The sequence below is a fragment of the Crotalus tigris genome, unplaced genomic scaffold (genome assembly GCF_016545835.1).
Source record: "Crotalus tigris isolate CLP2741 ecotype Arizona unplaced genomic scaffold, ASM1654583v1 scf7180000020518.712944, whole genome shotgun sequence".
Taxonomy (NCBI): Eukaryota; Metazoa; Chordata; class Lepidosauria; order Squamata; family Viperidae; genus Crotalus; species Crotalus tigris.
In genome coordinates, this window is record NW_024098057.1 from 143295 (window position 1) to 166066 (window position 22772).

The 22772-nt window shown below is 36.8% G+C and overlaps 1 protein-coding gene across 8 annotated transcripts in view; it reads right to left on the bottom strand.

The window, feature by feature from the left end:
- The window catches only part of SEMA6A (semaphorin 6A), a 173904-nt gene that overhangs the window by 63298 nt on the left and 87834 nt on the right, over positions 1–22772 (bottom strand). For all 8 annotated transcript variants that reach the window (XM_039366997.1, XM_039366999.1, XM_039366996.1 and 5 more), the window contains exons 2-3: positions 9993–10128; positions 6283–6400 (exon numbers count right to left, since the gene is read on the bottom strand). In XM_039366997.1, the coding sequence (XP_039222931.1) occupies positions 6283–6400; positions 9993–10092 (218 nt within the window). In that variant the 5' untranslated portion in view covers positions 10093–10128. The remainder of the gene's footprint in view (positions 1–6282; positions 6401–9992; positions 10129–22772) is intronic.

A 22772-nucleotide genomic window follows, 5' to 3' on the forward strand; every position in this document is an offset into this window, starting at 1 on the left:
GCAGCCCAGTGCTGGTCCACAGACTGGGGGTTGGGGAACCCTGCTTTAGGAAATTTCATGTGGGAACTATTAGTTTGTGTTACTAGCTTGGAGAAAGACACATTTATTGGAATTTCTTTAAGCTAGTTGGAGTTTCTCCAAATGTTATACTGTACTTACAGAATTAACAATGCTCGCTTTAAGCCAGATTGCAACACAATCCAGCATCCTAGTATATAAAGCACTGTAGGGGGTAAATGTATACGGGACACAGCTAGGGTTTTATTGTATATGCAAACCCCAAAGCTGAGAAAGAATGTCTTGCCTTCAAAAATAATGAACAAGGAAGGAAATAATTGAAGTTTATGTCTGTTGAAAACAAATTATGCATAAATTACCAAAGGACTAAACAGGGAAAACTGGAACTTTGTGGATGCTTGGTTCTTATCAGTTTCTGTCCAATTAAAAAACGAAAGAGGAAAGTTTATGTAAGATTCTGGGAACAGTTATAATCAGTATAATATAATCAGAGTTTTTATGGATAATAACTGAGTCACACAAACCACTTTACATTTTGATGGCGAATCAGATACTATTCTGATGCTGTTGAATTGCAAATTATATCAATGCTTATCAGTATCAATAGCTCAGCAATGGGTTCCCATTCCTGACCTATTACTGGGCGAAACAAAGACTTTCAAACATTTTGTCCAAGAAACACTTTCCATATTATGTAGTCTTGATTATCATCTGTCTGCTCCCGCATACTGCTGAAGATTTTGTCATTTATTCTAAATTCATTCATGAAACGGGCTGATCCTTTGTGCCCTTCCCTTAAGTTGGAGTAGGGTGCTAATTAACAATGATTACATAACTTTCTGCATCTGCACAGGGTAAAAATTAATATTTAACATGATATTTATCCTCAATAGATTATCCTTCCATTCTGCAAGTCCAATAAGCTGTTAAGCAGCCTCAGGGTTTGTAACTGAATGCAAACAAACAAAACCTACTATGTTAGATTATTTCTTCCTTGGTCTAGCAGGGAATGTTCAAATTCTTAATTTAACACATTATAATCAGGGCTTGATGTGTTTGTCATTAGGTTTTATAAAAAATATACCTATGAAGCGCACAGGCAGCTGTGTTCTACACAAAATTCAAATACACATGGAGGCACAAAACCTGCATTTTCATGTAGATACATTAATTCTTTCAAGCAAGAAGAGACTGAACTTCTTGAAATAGAAATAGTACAGTAGAGGAAAGCATCTGAATTACTGGTCCAACAAATGGGTAAATGGGTAGACATTTATTACTCTACGAATTCTTATTTTAAAATACCTCCTTTTGCTATCAGAGAACAAATTAGATTTTCAGAACATTCAAATAATCTGGAGCATAGAATTTGGCTTTCCCTTAGGTCTTGTGCATTAGCTGAAATTCTGACACCACCAAGCACAGCACCTAATACAATTTCTGCTAAAACGAAAAAGTGGAACAGACAATTAAGGATGAAAAAGAAGAAATGTGGCTATTCCCTATCCTTTAAATAATGGCAAAATGATGGAAATCTACCTAACAAGTAGCCAAATAGCCCTATAAACCTGGAATAGAGGTAACTTCTCATGCTATAACTATGTAATATTAAAATAGATTGTTTATTTTGGGTAAAGAAATGCAATATACTAAGTTGCTTGTTAAATTCCTTTCATTGGAATTCCTATTTGTTACTGTGACAGTTACACCAAATTGCTAAAGCAGAAGCAACTATAAATTTTCATTCATAATAGTTATCAAAAGTTGATTCGCTTTTTAAGTTTATTACTTAAAGATGAAAGTGACTTTTGCTCCATTTTATCCTTATTCATTTTTAAAAAGAATCATTTTTCGAATGGAAATGTTTTTGTGTAATTTCAGTGCAGAAAAATGTTGTTACTCTACTGATGAATGTCGAGCATTCCAAAACCTTCACTCTGACATCTGTCCAGGTGATAATTTTGATAATTTTGTAGTGACCCAAGCCTCAGAAGTGCTTAGAGCAGGGGTGTCAAACTAACAACGTCATGTGACATGTCATGATGTATCGTGACTTTTTTTTTCTATTGCCAGCAATGGGATGGGAGTGGTTTTGGCATGATGCATCTGGCCCACGGGCCGGCACTTTGACACACCTGGCTTAGAGGAATAGAAGAGACGATGTGCAGAAGAAGGGTCCTCCAAAGCTAGTAGTGTTCTTATACTCAGAAAGAGAACAGAAACAGTAGTAATAGCAAAGAAAAGCAAGAACAGGGCCCTCCAGACATCAATAGTTGACCTTTTTTTTTTTTTTAAATAGAAAATGAGATTTAGGAAATGATTACTTAGGTCAAAGTTGCCTTTCCTGTAAGACAAAAGGCCAAAATTTGTTCTCTGTCATTTTAGTGTGCAAGACATGGAATCACAATAAGGCAGAATTCAAACGTGATGCCAGAAAAAAAAATTAACCATAAAAGCAAGGGTTAGACAGCCATCTGTCAAGAATGTCCTCTGAGCAGCTGTTGGAGTTTTGACCTAAAAGGACCTTTCCAATTCTATAAAAATACATTTAGCCTAAACACAATTTAGACATGCCCTAATAAAGATTTTTCAGTTAATATGATGTTTGCAATTTCAGCGTAATTAAATACTTGATGCATGATTAGTTTATCATCGCTGAAAATACTCTTTAGGTTTCTTTAAAAGAAATTTATTCTACTGAAGGATGCCCAAGTCCAGCAGGTGGCAAGAACTTAGGATAACTTTCAAACCACTAACTAACATCTTTACATGTTCAAGTTATTGAGACAACCTTTTAGCAGTTTATTTATTCTAATACTTCTGGTTTTGAATAATATTGTTCTGGAATAATTTTTTTTTACTAATTCCATTTTCAATTGCCATTTCATGTAACTATTTTGAATTGGCCTAAGCCTAACTAATTTTTAAATGGAAAACCATGTTAATTCTTCTACAATAGAATACAAATTAGCACATGCTCAAATTCAGCTTTAGAAGAAGTTGCTACTAGAAATCCTTTTGAAATAATTTCCCTACTTATCCATAATAACAGGTCACAGGAAGGCATCACTAGAGACAAACAATTTGCATGCAAGCTCAAATCACCCTAAGTGAGTAACGAAATGTATGGTGAGATGTCTACTGCATATTAGTTTCCCATGGATAAAAAGTCTGTACACACTTACAGCTAATGTTAAGTGATGACTGCTTGTCTTCATATAGTCACATACAAAGGTCCTTATATAGAAGCTCTTGAGGATTTTGTTTAGCACAGTATATAACACATTTTGACTCAATTCAGGAAACATGAGATGTCAAAGTAGAGCAGACATGTCAAACTCGCGACGTCACGTGACATTGCGCAACATATCAGGACGGTTTTGCCATTGCCGACAATGGGGTGGGTGCAGCTTCTGGATGAGCATCTGCCCTGCGGGCTGGCAGTTTGACATCCCTGAAGTAGAGGGTTAATAATGATCTGCTAAGTTAGTTTCCATTGAAACAATTCTAGTAGTGCTTTAGGCAGTGGCATATCAAGTGGTAGTAGTGATATCTGCCTCAGATGCAGACCCAAAGGGGCTGCTGATGCTGAATGTTTGAAGAGGCCAATGGTGGGACTCACAGGATGGTGCCTGTGCACCATCTGTTATTTGGTAGTCAGTGGTGACACAGCAGTGAAGGAGAAAAAATGTGCCTTCAAGGTAGTTTTGAATCCTGGCAGCCACCCTCTGCAATGTGCTTGGCAGTATTTTTCAGAAATAGTTTGCCAAATCCTTCTTCCTAGGATTAAGAGAAATTAATGATCCGAGATCATCCAAATAGCTGTGTGACTAAAGTGGAACAAGAACTGTGAACTTCCTGTTTCTGATCTGAGGCTTTAACTACTATACCAAACTGGCTATTAGCACTGAAGGGGTGGGGATATTAAAAAAAAAAAAAATCTGCTCTGGATGTCAAATGTGCTAGATAGGCCACTGGCTTTAGGAAACATCCATCCTTTCCACAGCCCATATTTTATTTCATATTAATGAAAAAGATTTACTCCTTGTGACTTGGGTTTTTTTTTTTTATTAAAATCCCTGAACGTTATTAGCTAGAGACTGGCCAAGATGCAGCCCCATACAGTATATGAGATTTTGAAGATAAAACAAAAAAAGTTTTTTCATAATTTGCATAACGTAATATAGATAAACTTCAAATATAATAGTAGTAGTAGTAGTAGTAGTAGTAATAGTAGTAGTAGTAAAGTTGGAAGGGACCTTGGAGGTCATCTAGTCCAACCCCCTGCTTAGGCAGGAAACCCTATACCATTTCAGACAAATGGCTGTCCAGTCTCTTCTTAAAAAACTTCCAATGTGCCAAATATGAAAATAAACATATTTCCCATTCTTTTCTGTCTGGCTCTCTCTTTGCTATAATTTTTTTTTAAAAAAATGGTTAAACTTCTACCATTGTTACAATTTAATTTTATAACTTTGTGGAATATACAACATTGTTGCTTATTTCCCAAAACATGGAGTTAGTTGCTTTTATAAATATAGGAGAATGATGCCAATATTCCAGATGAATGAGTAACTACTATGCCTATTTTACTGCTCCATCACATGGTACATACCAGCTGCAAGGGAGCAACAGTAACAGAGGGCCTTGTTTCTTGCTTAAGTTGCTAAGCTTCCTGAATTCCTATAAGTGGCCATTGTCCACTACAGAATACTAGCCTAGATTGGTCCAGTGGGGCTCTTTTTAACTTCTTACATACTAGATAAATATGTAAATTGGGTTGGTAAGAGCTGAAACTATCAGCTAGCGCCTTCTGATCAGGAATTTTACTAAGGCAATACAAGTGAAGGCATATACATTTACATTCTGACTAGCATACCAAATGGGTGAGTTGGTGGGAGAGAGCTTGATTTTTCAGTCTATAGAACAACTGCTGATTGTTCCTATTTTTCAGTTCTGAGGGAACATTCTTTTTATGCAGGATTAGGCAACCTGGTAGTTTGCAAATTTTTTAAACCTCAATTTCCACCAATCTCAGCCAGCAACACTAATGTGAAGGAACTGTAAAAACTTTCATTAAAAACATCTGGAAGGCCAAAGGTTTTCTGCTTCTGTTATTATAAAATTATTGCTATTTTTAAAAAGATTTCTAGCCAGAGTCCAATCTGTTCACTTCAGATACAGATTAAAATAGAGATGGGCAACCTGCAGCCCCCTTTTCATAGCCCATGAAAGACTATGCCAGGGGTCCTCAAACTTGGCCCTTTTATGACTTGTGGACTTTAACTCCCAGAATTCCTCAGCCAGTGTGGCTGCCTGAGGAATTCTGAAAGTTGAAGTCCACAAGTCATAAAAGGGCCAAGTTTGAAGCCCCCTGGACTATGCTATAGAAGCAATCTACCAAATAACTGTAATCCAACCTTCCATTCAAAGGAATGAAAATGATGTATTAATCCTTCAATGGCCTTATTGTAGCTCAAACTTGCGACGTCACATGACGTCACGCAACGTATGGCCATTGCCGGCAATGGGGAGGGCGTGGCTCCGGTATGATGAAACCGGGCCGTGGGCCGGCAGCTTGACACCACTGTTGTAGCTACTTAAAAAACCTGGCCCCACTCTCAAAAAAAAAAAAAAATTCTTCCAATATAGTCCAGGAAGCATTCACTAGTTATCTTGATTCTACCAATCAGTACTAGAAATAATAAGTTGTTTCTACTTTGGTCAGCCCACCTGAAGTTCTCCAGATGTGCTGAACTGCAATTCCCATCCCATCCCTAGCTGAAGGTGATGGAAGATGTAATCTAAGCCATCTGGAAAATGTCAGGTTAGGGCAGATTGTCATAAATCATGGGGCTTGGGAGCAGCTATGGAAACTGAGCCAAGCCATTTTTGCAGTGTTTTTTAGGAAGCAAATAGCATTCCAATGGCCAGAACTTGCATCTTCTTGCTTCATAAAGAAACTGACTGTCATCCTGCTTTCCCTGTGAAAAACAAATGCAATAAAGGAGAGGAAAACCAAGAGTGAGACACTAACTGATCTGCCATTTTTGTAATCGCTTATTGACCAGTTGAAGAAAGCTTAGGCCAGCAATTTGGGGAAACTGAACACAGGCAAACTATACCACTTGAGAGCATGTGAGCAGCTTGAGGAGGAAATAAACAAAAAAACTGATTCAAATTTTGTCACCCAAAGAAAACATTAATGAAACCAATCCCCACAATTCTACTTGTATATATGCTAAAACATTGAACAATACTGACCTAGCAGCAATGTAGAGGGTTCTGTCCATTATCATGAGCAACTGGATGTCAAGTCTGTGCCTTTGTGGAGTGTTGTGTCCCGGTTTGTGACCCACGAACACTGGATACTGTTTTGTATCTACAAAAAGCACAGAAGATTGAAAGAAAAGCAATAAAAAACTAAATACAGTGAGAGACAGACTCCTAGTTGTATAATTAACATGGTTCTGATTATAGTTAAATTGCACACAACAATCTAATTGATCACAATCTTCTGACTGTAAGAAAAGTGGCTGTCATATTCATCGTCATGATCAATTATCATTGTTTTTTTCCCTTCAGAATATGATTTTTTATGACCCTTTAATCCCTTTATTTGGGGTGGACTTGGGGCAACTGAATGGAGCTGGGTGTTTACTGGCCAGATGCCCTTCCTGATACCTATGTGGAGTTTGCAGCAGATATTTTCTGTTTGCTTCCTGATTGAGAAACATCTGTTTGCTGCCTAAAATTAAACTTTCAGCTTTCCAAGTGGGAGGTAAGCATCTTCACCTATAGGCCACTGTGCTTCAGAACATGATGCTCTTCATAAATGCTACATACATCTTCCATTATCCTTGACAAGTACCTATAGTTCGTAGTAGTGGTGATATTTGTAGTTCAACATATCTAGAGTGCCTATGTTAAGATAACTTCCTTTGGGGATTTCAATATTTAACGCTTATATGTAGCTTTCTTGTCAATCTTTGCAGCAATCTAAATAGTTAGATTTAGCTTAGAAAAGTTGTTCTGTTAGGATAAAATGCTGCCCTGGAATCTTATCAATTAATCAAAAAGCCACAGAGTCTTGTGATTAGATGAAATGGACATGTCTACAGGCTGCTTGCAAGGGTAACTTACTAACCATATTTCTGGGAAGGATGAGACAGACTCATTCAATGAACTTTTCAATAATTTCAGTTTTGTACTGGTGAAGTGAATTTAGTTTTATTTCCTTTGCAGACTGTCTTGTAAGGATTTTATTGGAAGTTAATTAAATTCTGTTTTACTTTATTATGTTACAAAATGTCTCAAGTGCCCTCAAATGGAGGCAAACCTTGTAAAATTTTAGAAGCAATGGGTACTCTGTCCAATTCAATAGGCTTATGTTCACATACTTCTTAAAGCTTAAGTACACTAGAGCAGTTCAGTATCTTATTGCTCAACATAAGGAAAAAAGAACCTGCAAATCCAGAAATCATGTCAAAATTTACTAATCATGACCACCCACTAAAACACAGTTTTCCTCTATTCATAGCAGAGGACAAGTAAACTGGTGTGCAGAAAACACTTATGTGCCTATTCTCCCTCCACTCATAAAATCTAAGCCCCATTCCAATAATGTTACTTCTATTTTACCCCCCCCTCTCTCATATGCGTGTGTGTGTGTGTGTATGTGTGTATGTGTGTGTATCCGTAGCTGAAGAATAATTTCCCAAATCTGATTTAATGGATTTATTTCTTGTCCTTCTGCTTTAACACTGAAATACAGAATTAATACAACAGGAAACTTAAAATCAGTATTACTGGGATGCATTTCTTTCTCATATAACAGTGAAAAAGTTTAGGATTTGACTTGGTGTAATGCTGGTTAAAGTTCAATGAAATGTTTATGCCTAGAGTTTGAATGAAATCTGGATGCAGGTACTTTGGAAAGTTGATTTCCTTAATTTAAAACACAAGAGCTCAGATTTCCATGTGGATTGTCAATGTGAAATGAGATGAGTTTGTGCTCTCAAATCAAATTCAGCGTTTTCTTTTAAGGCTTGCACCAAAAACATCCTTATGGGAAATTCTTCAATCTCTAAACTTGAGAAAGCCCAGGACAATGTCAATTTACATTTATTTTGGTTGGTCTACTGTATAAGTTCTACTGCATAGGCCACACTGACTGAAGAGGAATTGTCTTGAGCTGCCTAGAAAATATATAATATAGCTAATCTATATAAATCACATAACAATGTTAAAAGTTTATGATCTTGTGGGGCCACATTACTGACTGCCCAGGGCCACATGCTGCCAGTAGGCCAGACACACCTGGTCTTCTTTGTCTTTAAAGATCAATTAAAGATTATTTCTTCAAAAAGAGGTTCATAGGCATGTCGTTGCCATGATGAAAAAGAATCTTCTGAGATCTCTGCTACCTAACTATAACTTCTCCTATATGTTTATCAAATTAAAAAAAACATTTTGGATTTTTCATTTGTTATTCTGTTTAACTACAGTACATCCCCATTAAATATTATGAACTATGAAATAGTTAGAAACTCTTCAGTGCACTCCGGTGGAATTCTCATACTTAATTTGTAAGGAGGAGGCTCTCAATTTGTAGCACTTGTGACAGTGAAGTTCTACATTAAGCTTTTTATAATCTACCTTTTTAAAGCTAAACATTGCAAATGTTCTCTCTGGCTCAAATGGAAACTATTTTGTTTTCTTTAGTTCTGTTTACAATAGAATTGCAAAGTTAAAGAAGTGGTATGTTTATTGCTATGTATGTGTGAATAAACAAACAGCTATAGAGCAAGTTAGTTAAATGAATAATCTTTCAATTCTTAACATTATGTTCAGAATTGTGCTAGTTTGGATCAATGGCAAAGCTTAATTTCTCTTGTTTCACGGAATGGAATGCTTTTGTTTTGGCCGCCTCATTTTGATTATAAAAGAAGTATTTTTCAAGAAAAAGATGTGACCGGAAAGTTTAACGTGCTTCTCATATCCTTACCACTTTCTACAGGGGGACGATCGAGAGCATCTTGTCACACAGCATCACAATCTGGTTTGGAAGCATCACTGCTTCAGACAGGAAGGTGGTGCAGAGAGTGGTGAGGATGGCCAAAAAGATCATTGGCAGTTCCCTCCCTCCCATCCAGGACATAGCATATAAGCATTGCTTGAGCAAGGTTCGTAAGATTATCTGGGACACTACACATCCTCTTCATGACCTGTTTTCCTTGTTACCTTCTGGGAGGAGGTTTCGTGGCATATGTAGCAGAACATCCAGATTCAGCCATTGTTTCATTCCATATAGCATTAACCTTGTGAAGTCTCAAGCTTCCTCCTTCCATTATATATTCAAGATGGACAGTATTTAATATTTATTTGTTATGTAATGTGTGGGTCTATACATATGTTGTATATAGTATATTTAGGTGTGTGTCATGTATGCGTTTCACTTTGAGAGTGGGCAACTAAATTTCATTTTTGATGTGTGCCGTTGTGCCCACAGTAAAAAAATGACAATGGTTATCTTATCTTATCTAAGAATCACATGAGTCTGGAGAAGAACAAGATTTATAGATATAAATGATAACTAAAAGTTCTTCTACATCAGGGGTTCTCAACCTTGGCAACTTTAAGACTTGTAGACTTCAACTCCCAGAATTCCTCAGCCAGCTTTGCTGGCTGAAGAATTCTGGGAGTTGAAGTCTACAAGTCTTAAAGTTGCCAAGGTTGAGAACCCCTGTTCTACATTCATATACTGGCCCAGAACACAGTGGTTTTGTGAATTGTTTTATATCAAAAAATAGTGATAGGGAATGTGATACCATGACAGGGCACAGAGGAAAGGATATTTTTGCCTGGCTAATGCTTGCAGTTCTTAATCTTGCTTGTCAACAAGCTATGATCCGATATTGGGAAGGGATGGAGAAAAAAAATATTCCTGCCATTTTCCTGCCTTTTATACTTACAGTTGCCATGTGAAATACTGATTGGCTCAGGATCTTCTGGGAAATCGGCCCCAACAAAGTGTAGCAGTGTGAAATATAGCAGCAAGGCTTCTGACCTCATAGTAGTTCAACTGGGAAACTATTCCTTCAATTCACCCTGTGAAAGACAAACAAGATAGTAAAAGTCTTTATTACCAACTGGTACTTAAGACACTATAAACCACTCAACATTGATAAAATAACAACAATAACAACAACAACAACAACAATGTTGGAAGGAACCTTGGAGGTCTTCTAGTCCAACCCACTGCTCAGGCAGGAAACCCTATACTGTTTCAGACAAATGGTTGTCCAGTCTCTTTGTAAAAACTTCCAGTGTTGGAGCATTCACAACTTCTGGAGGCAGGTAGTTCCACTGATTAATTGTTCTAGTTGTCAAGAAATTTCTCCTTAATTCTAGGTTGCTTCTCTCCTTGATTAATTTCCATCCGTTGCTTCTTGTCCTGCTTTCAGGTGCTTTAACATTGGTAACTTTTACTAGCATGGGCAGCCATAGCATGGTGCTTTACAGCCCTCTCCAAGCAGGTTACAGAGTCAGCCTATTGCCCCCAACAATCTGGGTCCTCATTTTACCGACCTCGGAAGGATGGAAGGCTGAGTCAACCTTAAGCCGGTCAGATTCAAACTGCTGGCAATCAACAATCAGCAGAATTAGCTTGCAGTACTGCATTCTAGAAAGGCTGAGCGCCAAAGAATGGAGGCCTTTGAACTATGGTGCTGGAGAAGACTCCTGCGAGTCCCTTGGACTGCAAGGCGTTCAAACTGGTCAGTCCTAGAAGAGATCAACCCGGCTGCTCTTTAGAAGGCCAGATCCTGAAGTTGAAACTCAAATACTTTGGCCACCTAATGAGAAGGAAGGACTCACTGGAGAAGGGCCTAATGCTGGGAAAGATTGAGGGCAATAGAAGAAAGGGACGACAGAGAATGAGATGGCTGGATGGAGTCACTGAAGCAGTAGGTGTGAACTTAAATGGACTCCAGAAGATGATAGAGGACAGGAAGACCTGGAGGAACATTGTCCATGGGGTCGCGATGGGTCAGACACGACTTCGCAATTAACAACAACAACAACAACAACTGCATTCTAACCACTGTGCCACCATGGCTCTGTGGTAACCCATATTGGCAGAGGAATTCTGGGAGTTGAAGTCCCATATATTAAAGTTGCCAAAAGCACTGAGTAATAAAGGGAAGCTTCTCCTGCCTTTTCGTTATAAACAGCAAAATATTATACATATTCATTTTAAAAGAAAAAGAGTGGTCGGTCAATAAGCAATTAATACAAAGCAGCAATGGCATCTTCTTTGCCCCTAGAAGTTGATATGAACTACCAGAGAACATTTTCTAACTCCCATGGGTGTTTTACTATCCAGTAAAAAATGGATAGCCCTCTGGGCGTTAGTTCCCGTAGCTAGTTTTAAAAGCCAAGTTAGGTGTAGTTATTGAATTAACCTAACTTTATGTAACGCATTGATTTTAATTAATTTGCTTAATTAAAAAAATATAAGAAGAACTTTGTTACACAAATTCTCACATGTAAAGTGATACCATAGAGAGTGTGGAACCTAGAGGATAAATCAGCATAGGAGGGATTTTAATTCTATTCTGTTCAGTGCTCATTAGTTTACAAAATTTCAAATTTTGATTTATGCAAAGGAAATGAAAGTTTTGCAACTAAAACAGTTGCTCTATGCCAGGGATGGCTAACAGGGTAGAAATAAGATCCTACCCCTGTGCTACCCTTTCTCTTGTTTTTTAGTTTCTATCATATCTTTATTAGTTTTATTTTTTATGTTGTTTTTTATAATTTTGTAAGTTGCCCAGAATCACTTCAACAGTGAATTGAATAGCATATCAATTTAATAAATAAACTGCTAGTGTGTCCTTTTGAAACTCTATCTAATATTAATACTTTTCCCTATGTTAAAACGTGCATTAATAAGTTTTGCTCCATTTCAGAATGAAATTTCACAGCCAATACTGGCTAATTTGTCCAGTTATAAACAGTGATTAATTCTGTGATTCAGCTACCGTATTTTCCGGTGTATAAGGCGACCTGGCATATAAGACGACCCCCAACTTCGGCGCCGAGTCGCTTGCCTAGAAAGTTGTCTTTTTTTTATTTTATTTTATTTTTTATTTATTTTTTTTTTTAATTGAAAATTTTTAACATTTTACAAAATAAATCCCCTCCCCAAACCCGCCCACCCACCCATACCCTCCCCCAACCCCAAACCTCCCTAACCCTCCCCTGAACCTCCCAGAGTTGATTACAGGCTTATCCAAAATATTTCAAAAGAAAAAAAAGAAAAAAAACTTAAAACACATATAAAACTTAAAACACCTATAAATCCTAAACAATCCTAAATACCTTAAATTAAATGAATTATTTCTAGAAAATAATAATAGACACATTATAATATACTCTAGAAATCTTCTAATCTTACTTATAATATTATCCATCCTTCTACATAAATTTCTTCCAAGACCAATTTTAAACACTACTTTCTTTAAACAATATAAAGTCTAGCATAAATCATAAACAAATCTAAATACATTTAGTTAAACAAGTTATAGTCCCTCCAAAACACAAATTTAAACCATCAGAACTTAAAACATTAAAACAAACAAATTATAATCAATCAAAAGCACAAATCTGAACATTACTTAAAACTTTAAACGTTAAAAACCCCACCCAAACACTAAACACATTGTAATATACTCCAATCCTTCTAATATCATAAATATTATTATCATTTTCATAAACTCCCCCAAAACACAAATTTATACATTACTTAAAACTTAAAGAAGGAAAAAAGGAAACAAGACACCTTTATACTCATTTAAATCTTATCAGATTCCATCCAAAGTAGACAGTTTATAACAAATTCCACCCACAAAAAACACTATAACAAATTCCATCCACCATAAACACAATAGATATTCAAATCTTCATCAATAACAAGTTACAACCACAAAAAACCCAGTCCTTATCAATCTCAATTGTCCATTTTCATTCTCCATTCATTATCATACTGATATTATTATCGTCAGCCTCGATTGTCCATTTTCGTTATAAAGCTTAAAACAAATGCTTTAGGATCTGTCCTCAAAAGCTGCTCCAAATTTTCTGAGTCTCCCAATGACTCAGAAGCCAGTACATGTGGGGATTCCTTAAGCTCCTTATTCTGTTGGTCTTTTTCTTTACAATTATATGTTGCACAGATTTTCCTCTGCCCCTTCTTCTCAACTTGTTGACGCCCCTCAGGCTGAAATTTCCCCTTTTTCATCTCAAGTGACCCTTCCATCCTTGAAGATTGCTCCAAAGGATTTATGGGTCTTGCTTCTCCCACAGAATCAGCAATCACTAGGTGTGAAATTTCATTACTCTTCTTCAGTTGCTGCTTTTCTTTACAGTTTTGTGCTACACAGGTTGTCTCCTGCTCCTCAATCTGAACATGTTGAGATCTCTTAAACAGGGGTTGCCCAATTTTAGAGTCTTCAAACTGTAATTCTACATCCATTTCTTCCAAAGTCTTGAACTTAATAGATGGAGATGAACATACCCCCAATACTGAAGTATAAAAATCTTTTGCTTGAGAAACAGTATTAAGTCTATAACATATTCCCAGGTAATTCACCACCATTCCAATCGGAACATCCCATCTAAACGAAATTCGTCTCATTTTAAGTTCATTTGCTAAAAAGGCAAACTCCTTTCTTCTTCTTAAAATTTTAGATGGGATCTCCTTTAAAATTATAACATCTTGTGAAGCAATTTGAAATCTCTTCTTATAAAAAGCTTGTATAATTTCATTGCGTAAAGATTTCTTCCCAAAGTAAATTACCACATCTCTTGGCAAATTCTTTTGTACTGCCACCGCAGAATTAACTCTAAATAGTTTTTCAATTTCACTAAGTATTCCTTCTTTTTCTTTATTCAAAATTACGGCAAAGTCCTTTGCAACCATCGAAAGTTGTCTTATACATTAGAAACTACCGTTATTTCCAGCATATAAGACGACCTCCGACTTCGGCGCAGATTTCAACGCTTTTGAAAGTCGTCTTATACGCCGGAAAGTATGGTATATGCTTTTAAATTATAACACCTAATGCAGTCAAGAAACAGACTTGAGTATTTCTCAATATACTATGAAATATCTTAAATTATGCATATGAAATTATATTACTTTAATTGCTTGTATTTAACTATACACATAATTTTTAAAATTACTAATTTAGGAATGCATGTAAAAGAGAGATGTCTTTTACATAGACATGGAACTACATTTTCAGAGCCAATGATGTTCACATCAGAAGGAAGCAGTTGCATGAACCATCATAAATACTGAATTTAAACAACTTAAACATGCACAAGAGTTGCTCATTCTTTGCATGTAATTAAAATAAATTTATTTTAAAACAAAGTCTGGGCTACAAAAATCCAGATAATCACAAGATGGCAGCAAGAAGCTATAGCCTTCCGGATTCCTTTGCTGCCAACTAATTTCTGCAGCCCAAATTTGTAACCCTGTGTAAATCAGGACTAACTCATAAGCAACTTTTCAGTTTTGATATTACGCAACCAGATTCGTTTCACAATTCATGCATTTTCAACTTCCCAACCTAATGTCCCAAACTGATTAAAGTCACATCTAGAAAGTTCCAAGTTGGAGAAGGAAGATGTCTATCAACATGAGTAGAAAGTCATCTTTACTATATGTTTATTGCCTTCCAAATCCCTGTTCAGACATTCTAAGAAAGAAGGAGCAGACCTCCAACTCTGGTTGCAAACCAAAATAGACCTTTACACTGTTTATTTTAGTAGGTGAAAAATACTGCCAATGGTGATTTTTCCCCCTGGAGTTTGTTTGTTTGTTTATTTATTTATTTATTTTATGAGACTTATATACCGCTTTAAGTGCAAGCACTCTCTAAACGGTGTACAGCAGTAAGCAATGTATTGGAGTTTATTTACATTATTTACAATATTTACATTGCTCCCAACAATCTGGGTCCTCATTTTACCTACCTCGGAAGGATGGAAGGCTGAGTCAACCTTGAGCCGGTGAGATTTGAACCACTGACCTGCTGAACACAGTCAGCTAAAGTGGCCTGCAGTACTGCACTCTAACTGCTGCGCCACCTCGGCTCATGTACAGTATGCTTTCACTCATTTACCAAACTATTTCATTTCCATTAGACAAATTATAAAAAAGAACATACAAAAATAGTGAAAGTAATACCGTACTTTCCAGCGTATAAGACGACTTTTGCAAGCTTTAAAATTGGCACCAAAGTCAGGGGTCGTCTTATATGTTGAGTTGTCTTATACGCTGGAAATAACGGTAGTTTCCAGCGTATAAGATGATTTTCTAGGCATGCGACTTGGCGCCGAAGGGGATCATCTTATACGCTGGGTCGCCTTATACCCCGGAATATACGGTAATACATTGGCAAAGAGAATAAAAAAAGAACACATAAAAACGCTCTTAAGATGAAAAAAATTCCCAAAACACATAAAATATGTCATTATAATAGTAAACAATTACAATCTTGTCTAATGCAAACATTAGTGAAGATGTATGTATTTCTGATGCATTTATATGGCTATCTTTTTTAACCTACCATATTCTGTGTAAATGTGTCCCACATTTCATTATAGTTGACCATACAAAGTCTACATCTATAGGCAATTTATTCATAGATGTCATGTACAATCAGGTCTTCAATCCATTGAGTGAAAGGGGCCATAAATTTGTTTGTATTAAAGAGAAGATTATCCTTTGAGAATTTAGCTTCTGTCGGAACACCATATTATATAATCTACTGCTTTTTCTCAAACTTGATTAGTATAGGACATCATAAAAACATGTGTTTTAAAGAAATATTATCTTTATTACACTCCCAACAAAACGCTGTTTTTGAAAGTTCTTTTTTTTTTTTTTACAAATGTAAGGGACTCCTATAAGGTGAATGTTCTCAAAATGAATATTATTCCCAGATTAATTTATATTCTGAGAGGAAGTCTAGTTTATATATCTGGAAAATATTTTCAGAAAATATATTCTATGTTTAGAAAATTTCTGTGGAATACTTCAATTCTGAGAATCTGTTTAGAATGAATGCAATTACTAATTAATGAGGGAGAATTCAGTTTTCTGAATCTGGAGCTATATCATTATGCTTATCTAGTGTTAAGTATTAACCACTGGAAGCCAACAATTGGTCTTATTTTTATGATTTCAGCAACATTAATATATGCATTTACAGTACATTCAGAAAGTATACAGACCTTCACTTTTGTCATTTTTGTTATGCTGCAGCCTTATTTTACAGTTGTTGAAATTCATTTTTCATTAATCTACACCATCTACACCAGCTAGGCACGCTGGCTGAGGAATTCTGAGAGTTGAAGTCCACAAGTCATAAAAGGGCCAAGTTTGAAGACCCTGATCTACACTTAGTACTCCATAATGACAAAGTGAAAACAGAATTTTAGAAATGTCTGTAAATTTATTAAAAAAGAAAAAAAAACCTGAAATATCACATTGGCGTAAATATTCAGACCCTTCACTCAATGCTTTGTTGAAGCATCTTTGGCAGCAATCACAGTCTTGAGTCTTTTTGGGTATGATGCGACAAGATTTGCACATCTGGATTGGGGGGTTTTCTGCCATTCATCCTTGCAAATTCTCTCAAGCTCAGTCAGGTTGGATGGAGATTGTCAGTGGACAGCCATTTTGAGGTCCCTCAATAGGGGTTACACGTCAGGGCTCTGGTTTGGACACCAGGACATTTACAAAATTGTCCTAATCCATTCCTGTGTTATCATGGCTGTGTGCTTAGAAAGTGGAAAGTGTCATGTTGGAAAGTGAATCTTGGCCCGGTCTGAGGTCCTGAGTGCTGTGGAACAGGTTTTCATTGAGGAAAACTACTTTGTACTTTGCTCCATTTAGCTTTTCCTCAACCCTGACCAGTCTCCCAGTCCCTGTTGCTGAAAAACACCACCACAGCATGAAGCTACCACCATCATGCTTCACTGCTGGGATGGTACTGGGCAGGTGATCAGCGGTGCCTGTTTTCCTCCAGACATAACATTTTAATTGAGGCCAAACAGTTCAATCTTGGCTTCATCAGACCAGAGAATCACAATCTGAGAGTCCTTCAGGTGCTTTTTTGCAAACTCCAAGTGGGCTTTCATGTGTTCTGCACTGAGGAGAGGCTTGTGTCTAGCTACTCTGCCATAAAGCTCATATTGGTGGTGGGCTGTTGTGATGGTTGTCCTTCTGGAACTAACCTCTCTTACTAAGGCCCTTCTCCCTCAATTGCTCCAGAGTCCTGGTTGTGCCAAACTCCTTCCATTTGAGAAATATGGAGGACACTATGTTCTTAGGAACCTTCAGTGCATTAGAAATTATACTGTAGACTTCCCCAGAAATGTCCTTTGCAATAATCCTGCCTTTGAGCTCAGCAGGCAGTTCCTTTGACCTCAGGTTTTTGCTCTGCTATAGCATGCATTATCAGCTGTGAGGCCTTCTATAGAAAGGTGTGTGCCTTTCCAAATCATGTTCAATCAATTTAATTTACCAGAGATTGACTCCAATCAAGGAATAGAAACATGTCAGCAACGATCAAGAGAACTGAGAGGCTCCTGAGCTAAATTTCAAGTGTTGTTGCAAAGGGTCTGAATACTTATGCCAATGTCATATTTCAGTTTTTTTTCTTTTTTGAATGTACAGACTTTTCTAAAATTCTATTTTCACTTTGTCATTATGGGATACTGACCTTTCTTGCCACAGTTGTTAAGTGAAGCATTCAGTTGTTGTTAGTAACATGGTTGTTAAGTGACTTTGGCTTCCCCATTGGTCATAAGGTTAGAAGAAATGATCACATGACCCTGAGAAATTGCAACTGGCTCAATAAATATAAGCTAGTTGCCAAGCATCCAAATTTTGATCTCATGATCATGGGGATGCTGCAGCAGTCCTAAGTGTGAAAAATAGCCATAAGTCACTTTTTTCAATACTGCTGTAACTTTGAATGGTCACTAAAGTTGTAAGTTGAGGACTACTTGTAAGAGCTTCTTGGCATAATTCAGGCCTGACTCCTTAAATTTATTTAAATATTGCCTGTTGAGTTTAGAGAATGACAGTGCTCGTCATTGTAGCTTCTAATTCCTTGATGAGAAACATTACAGCTTTATTTGAAAACTGGATCTTACTAGTAGTGTTTGCAGAGCTGGTTTCATACATGCGTTTCCTTTAAAGCAAATGTTCCTTTAAACAATTTTTTGGCATCTGAATAATCCATAGTTTTTCTTCGTAACTAAATGCTGGCATTGCCTGGAATCAGGCATTCAGCCCACATTTGGTTTACAGTGTTTAGCATGCTACATAAATTTAGCCAATAAGGTTTGTAAAACATAATTTATGACTTAGTACAAAATATGGACTGGGCCAATTGTCAGGAGTTTGATCCTGACTGTTTCAAGACGCAGCCTTCCATCCTTCTGAGGTCAGTAAAATGAGAACCCAGATTGCTGGGGCAATATGCTGAGTTTGTAAACCACTCAGAGAGGGCTGTAAAGCACTATGAAGTGGTATATAAGTCTGAGTGCTAAGAACACTGACACAGATATCCCCTAAATTCCACTGATGATATTATTTAGCGTGGTAATGAAACATTCAGAAACCAATCCACAAGCTCAAAGAATGAATCTGGACCCTCAGCCTGCACCCAAGCTACAGATATTCACCACTATTGCTAAGTGCTATTGCTATTGCTGTTGTAGACAGTGAATGTAAAGGATGATAGGTCTGTGGCTGTGAACAAAAACATCTTAAACTGAAATTTAAGACAGTAAAATATTGCAGAACAACTTATCAACATTACAACAAGAGAAATTCTGATAGGTAAAAAAGCCTGTGTATTAGTTTATTTTAAAATAGCTAGCCCATAGCTCTTCTTCCATGTCACTGATACCATTTCTCCATTAGCACTGATGATTCATTGGCGTTAGAGCGAGAAGCAGAGAAGGTCCTTTCTCTAAAGCCAGAATCAGGTCCTTCTCTGTAGCAAAATCAATAGTCCTAAGTCCTTAGTGACCTTGGTTCTATTTGGTAAATAGCTGTCAGCAATATACCACTTGATTATAGAAATGATGCTATAGGTTTTCATGCTGTGTCATATTTCTATAGTGATTATCTGGAGTGCTATCTCTATTCTTGAAAAGATGACATCTGTCCCAGTTTTGACAATTTCTTCTTAATATGTATTAACCATGCAGGGACCACTAAGATTTAGTTTCTGAATTAGAGGAATTAAATATCAGAAGCTGGAATATCTTTATAATTACTGAAGTCACATTTATGCAGCTATAAACATATTGTATTACTAGCAAATCCCAGGTTGTTTTGAAACTCCACTTTGCGAAGAACTTGAATTTTTTTTTTGTCCTGAAAATAGAATAGCTAACGTGTCCCTTATGCTGCTTTCATACTGAAAAGGTACATTTTCTAAATAAAGCAAAATCTATCCTAGCACAATATTTCCCCTAAGGATCAACTGGTGTCTTTAGGAGCAACTCATAGCAACAGTGAGAATAGTAAACAATGCTGCATCCAATGAAACTGGTAGTAGAAGATTCTTAATTCAATGATAAATTCCTCATTTTATGACCATTTATTGCATATATAATCGCTGGGTATGTCTTGCCTATACAAAAATGCAGTGGAAACAGAATAAAGGCCAGAATCAAAAATAAAAATGCACTGTTGTTCAATACTCTCATAATTCTTAAAAAACTGACACTCTAGTTAATCTAGCTAGTAATTTGCATATTATTTAGAAAAATGCAACTGAATATTTTGGGTTGCATTTTATATCATTCTAAAAATGTATTATGTTAATTAAGGCCTATGAGAATTTCAGTATAACACATATGAAGGACTCTAAACTGTCTACTTCTATAAACCATATGCAAAATACTGCTTTATTTCAGGGCGGGCATTCAGATTGAGCTATAATTATTTTGACATATTCAAATATTGTTTTATTAATGTCTATAACTTTACAGAATCATATGGTCTCTAAATCTATCCTTTTTTAAAAAATAGCTTACTAAGATTTGATATGCTGGGACTAGGCTTGGCTTAACTATAAATAGCCATGGGCTATTTGCTGTCCGTCAACACTCTGTTGTTGTGCCGCTGAAAAACAGCAGCAAAATAACGGGTATAAATGGAAACGAAAAACTTCTGCAGAACTAAAGCAGTTCCATATTCCCCATCTATTCTTATAAAATGTCCTGAAACTGAGTTGCCAAGTAGAAATTTTCTGCTGCTCAGTTTCAATAGATTCCCAGCACCAGAGTTCCCGCTCTAGTTTTGGCCAAAGATGGATATATAAAGCTCAGTATTATCAGAACACCGATATGCTGATGGATGTCTTCTCAGTTGTTTCATGCAAATGGGGACAATGCTGAATGCTTGAGCACATTACAAGGAAGCATCAAAAGGCTTAATATTCCAACTGAAAGGCCCCCAACTCCCGGGCCACTGTGAACTAGACCACACAGGTGGCGGGTGAGCATGCAAAGCTTTTTTGTACATGTGCGCAACTATCCCCTTTACTGTCGCTGCCACCTATCTCCACTGCTGGTGTGCAGACCCAAAAAGGTTGAGGACTGCTTAATACGTTCCTCCTGGAACGGTCCTCTCAGAAAGGAGAAAAACCACTACAGCACAGAGCACAATGTATAATCTCCAATTCTAATCTTTGAGACAATCCAGAAGGATGCTGTGATGGATGGTACAGTAGGCTGCTGGAGAGGCTCAGCACAACTGTCCCATTTCCTTCTATTCATACCCCACCTCGTCATCTATATACAGTAACCAAGGAGTCTTATATCTAGACTATCAAGAATATAGATAATCCATTTTATCCAGGGCAAATAATAGCAACAATACTTCAGATAACTTCAGAACTAAATAATAAAAAAGAGAATATCAACCAAAGCAATGAAGGTTATTATGTAGTTTTGAGAAAAGATGGCTGAAACAGTGTATGAAAGCATTCTTCATGTACATGAGGGATTGTCAAATGGGAGAATGCCATGACCTGTTGCACTTTACCACAATATATGCATGATAGTAACAGTCCCATGCTGCCTCAAGTTCCCAACTAGTGTGACAAGAGATCACAGGAGAAGCTTCTTTCTTTATCATGGAGCCCTGGCCTATTTTAGTAATCTTACTAGACTATAAATATGGGATTCTTAGCTATATTTCCTCTGCCTTATTGGAGATAAACAGACAGCTGAATTTAATATGTATGACCAATCACATCAGTATTATGATTTCATAGCCCTAGAGCAGATTTTACTTTACCATAATAAATTGCAAATGGAATTGCAGAGATAAATTAAGTGGATCAGAACGTAGCTATGAAATTATTGTCTGAAATTGTTCAACTAACACATATTTTTTTTACAGCTAGAGGCTGATATTAATCACAGTATAAGGCCTCACTCTTTGTGAAATAAATGGAAACAAAAACCAACAACTTTTTGAGTTTTCTTATCCTGCTGTTTTAGCCTTCATTATTCAGTATACAGAACCAGGTGTTGAATAAACAAATGACCATATGCCAACTATTTCCAAGTGCTGCTGTCAGCTATAGATCTGTGAACTGCATTTATTTTAATATTTTTGGCTCACTTCTCAAATAATGACTATAGTTCCTATCAAAAGGAAAAGATGATATCTGACAACTATTAATTTCTAACTTATATCTTCTGCAGTATATACTTTATTGTGCTCTTTATAACATCCCCATAGTTCTATTGTCATCAAGATATTTCTTTGGATCCAAATTTTTTAAATCACATTCCAAATTCCTTATGCTGAAGAACAGTGTAAAAAATCTGTGGTTCCAAACTGATCACTTCTTCAAAATGGTCCAGTGAATCTAACCAGAGAGAATATAAGAAGCAGTGAAACTGTTTTTTTCAACATTGCTTATTGGATATACAGAAAACCCCATGAAATGCCTAAGATTCGCTTCATAAACCACAGTGCGCTTCAGATTTTATGTGGATGCACAAAAAAGTAAAAATGCTCTGGAAGGCAGAAACCAGAGACTAGAGGGGAGATAGCATGCCAACATTCTATATAATTATTATTGCTAGCACAGACACTGACTGAATATAAGGTGCAGCAAAGAAACAGCACAACCAGGTTTGTGATAGTGCAAACCAGAGAACATTACTCTGAAGTGGAGCAGAAAACTACAATTCCAGGCTGCTTCTATGCCAGGATGGAGGAAGGTGAGGGTGACATCATTGATGCAAGCCCAGTGAGTGTGTTCATCCTTTGACCAAAGTATGGCCAATCTCACTTGTGGAGTTCACACATTACAATAAAACCCTAAACCACAGTTTACAACAAAACAAAAGAAAAAAGCAGATGGGTTCACAGAATATGTTAATCCAATGCTAAAAACAAACCATGGTGAGGGTTTAGGCTTCCAACCAAAGTTACATACCTGCAGTGTCACGTCCACTCTATTTCTCTGCCTTTTTTACAACTCAATCTATCCATCCTTGGCTGTGTAGCAATCCAACCAAGAGCATTCCTATCATTGCATCCCCTCATTCCCCATGATTTAGAGAGATTACTGCATTACCCCCAGCGTTCAGCCTCCAATTCTCTATGCGAAGATTTGTTTTAGAGCTTTTAA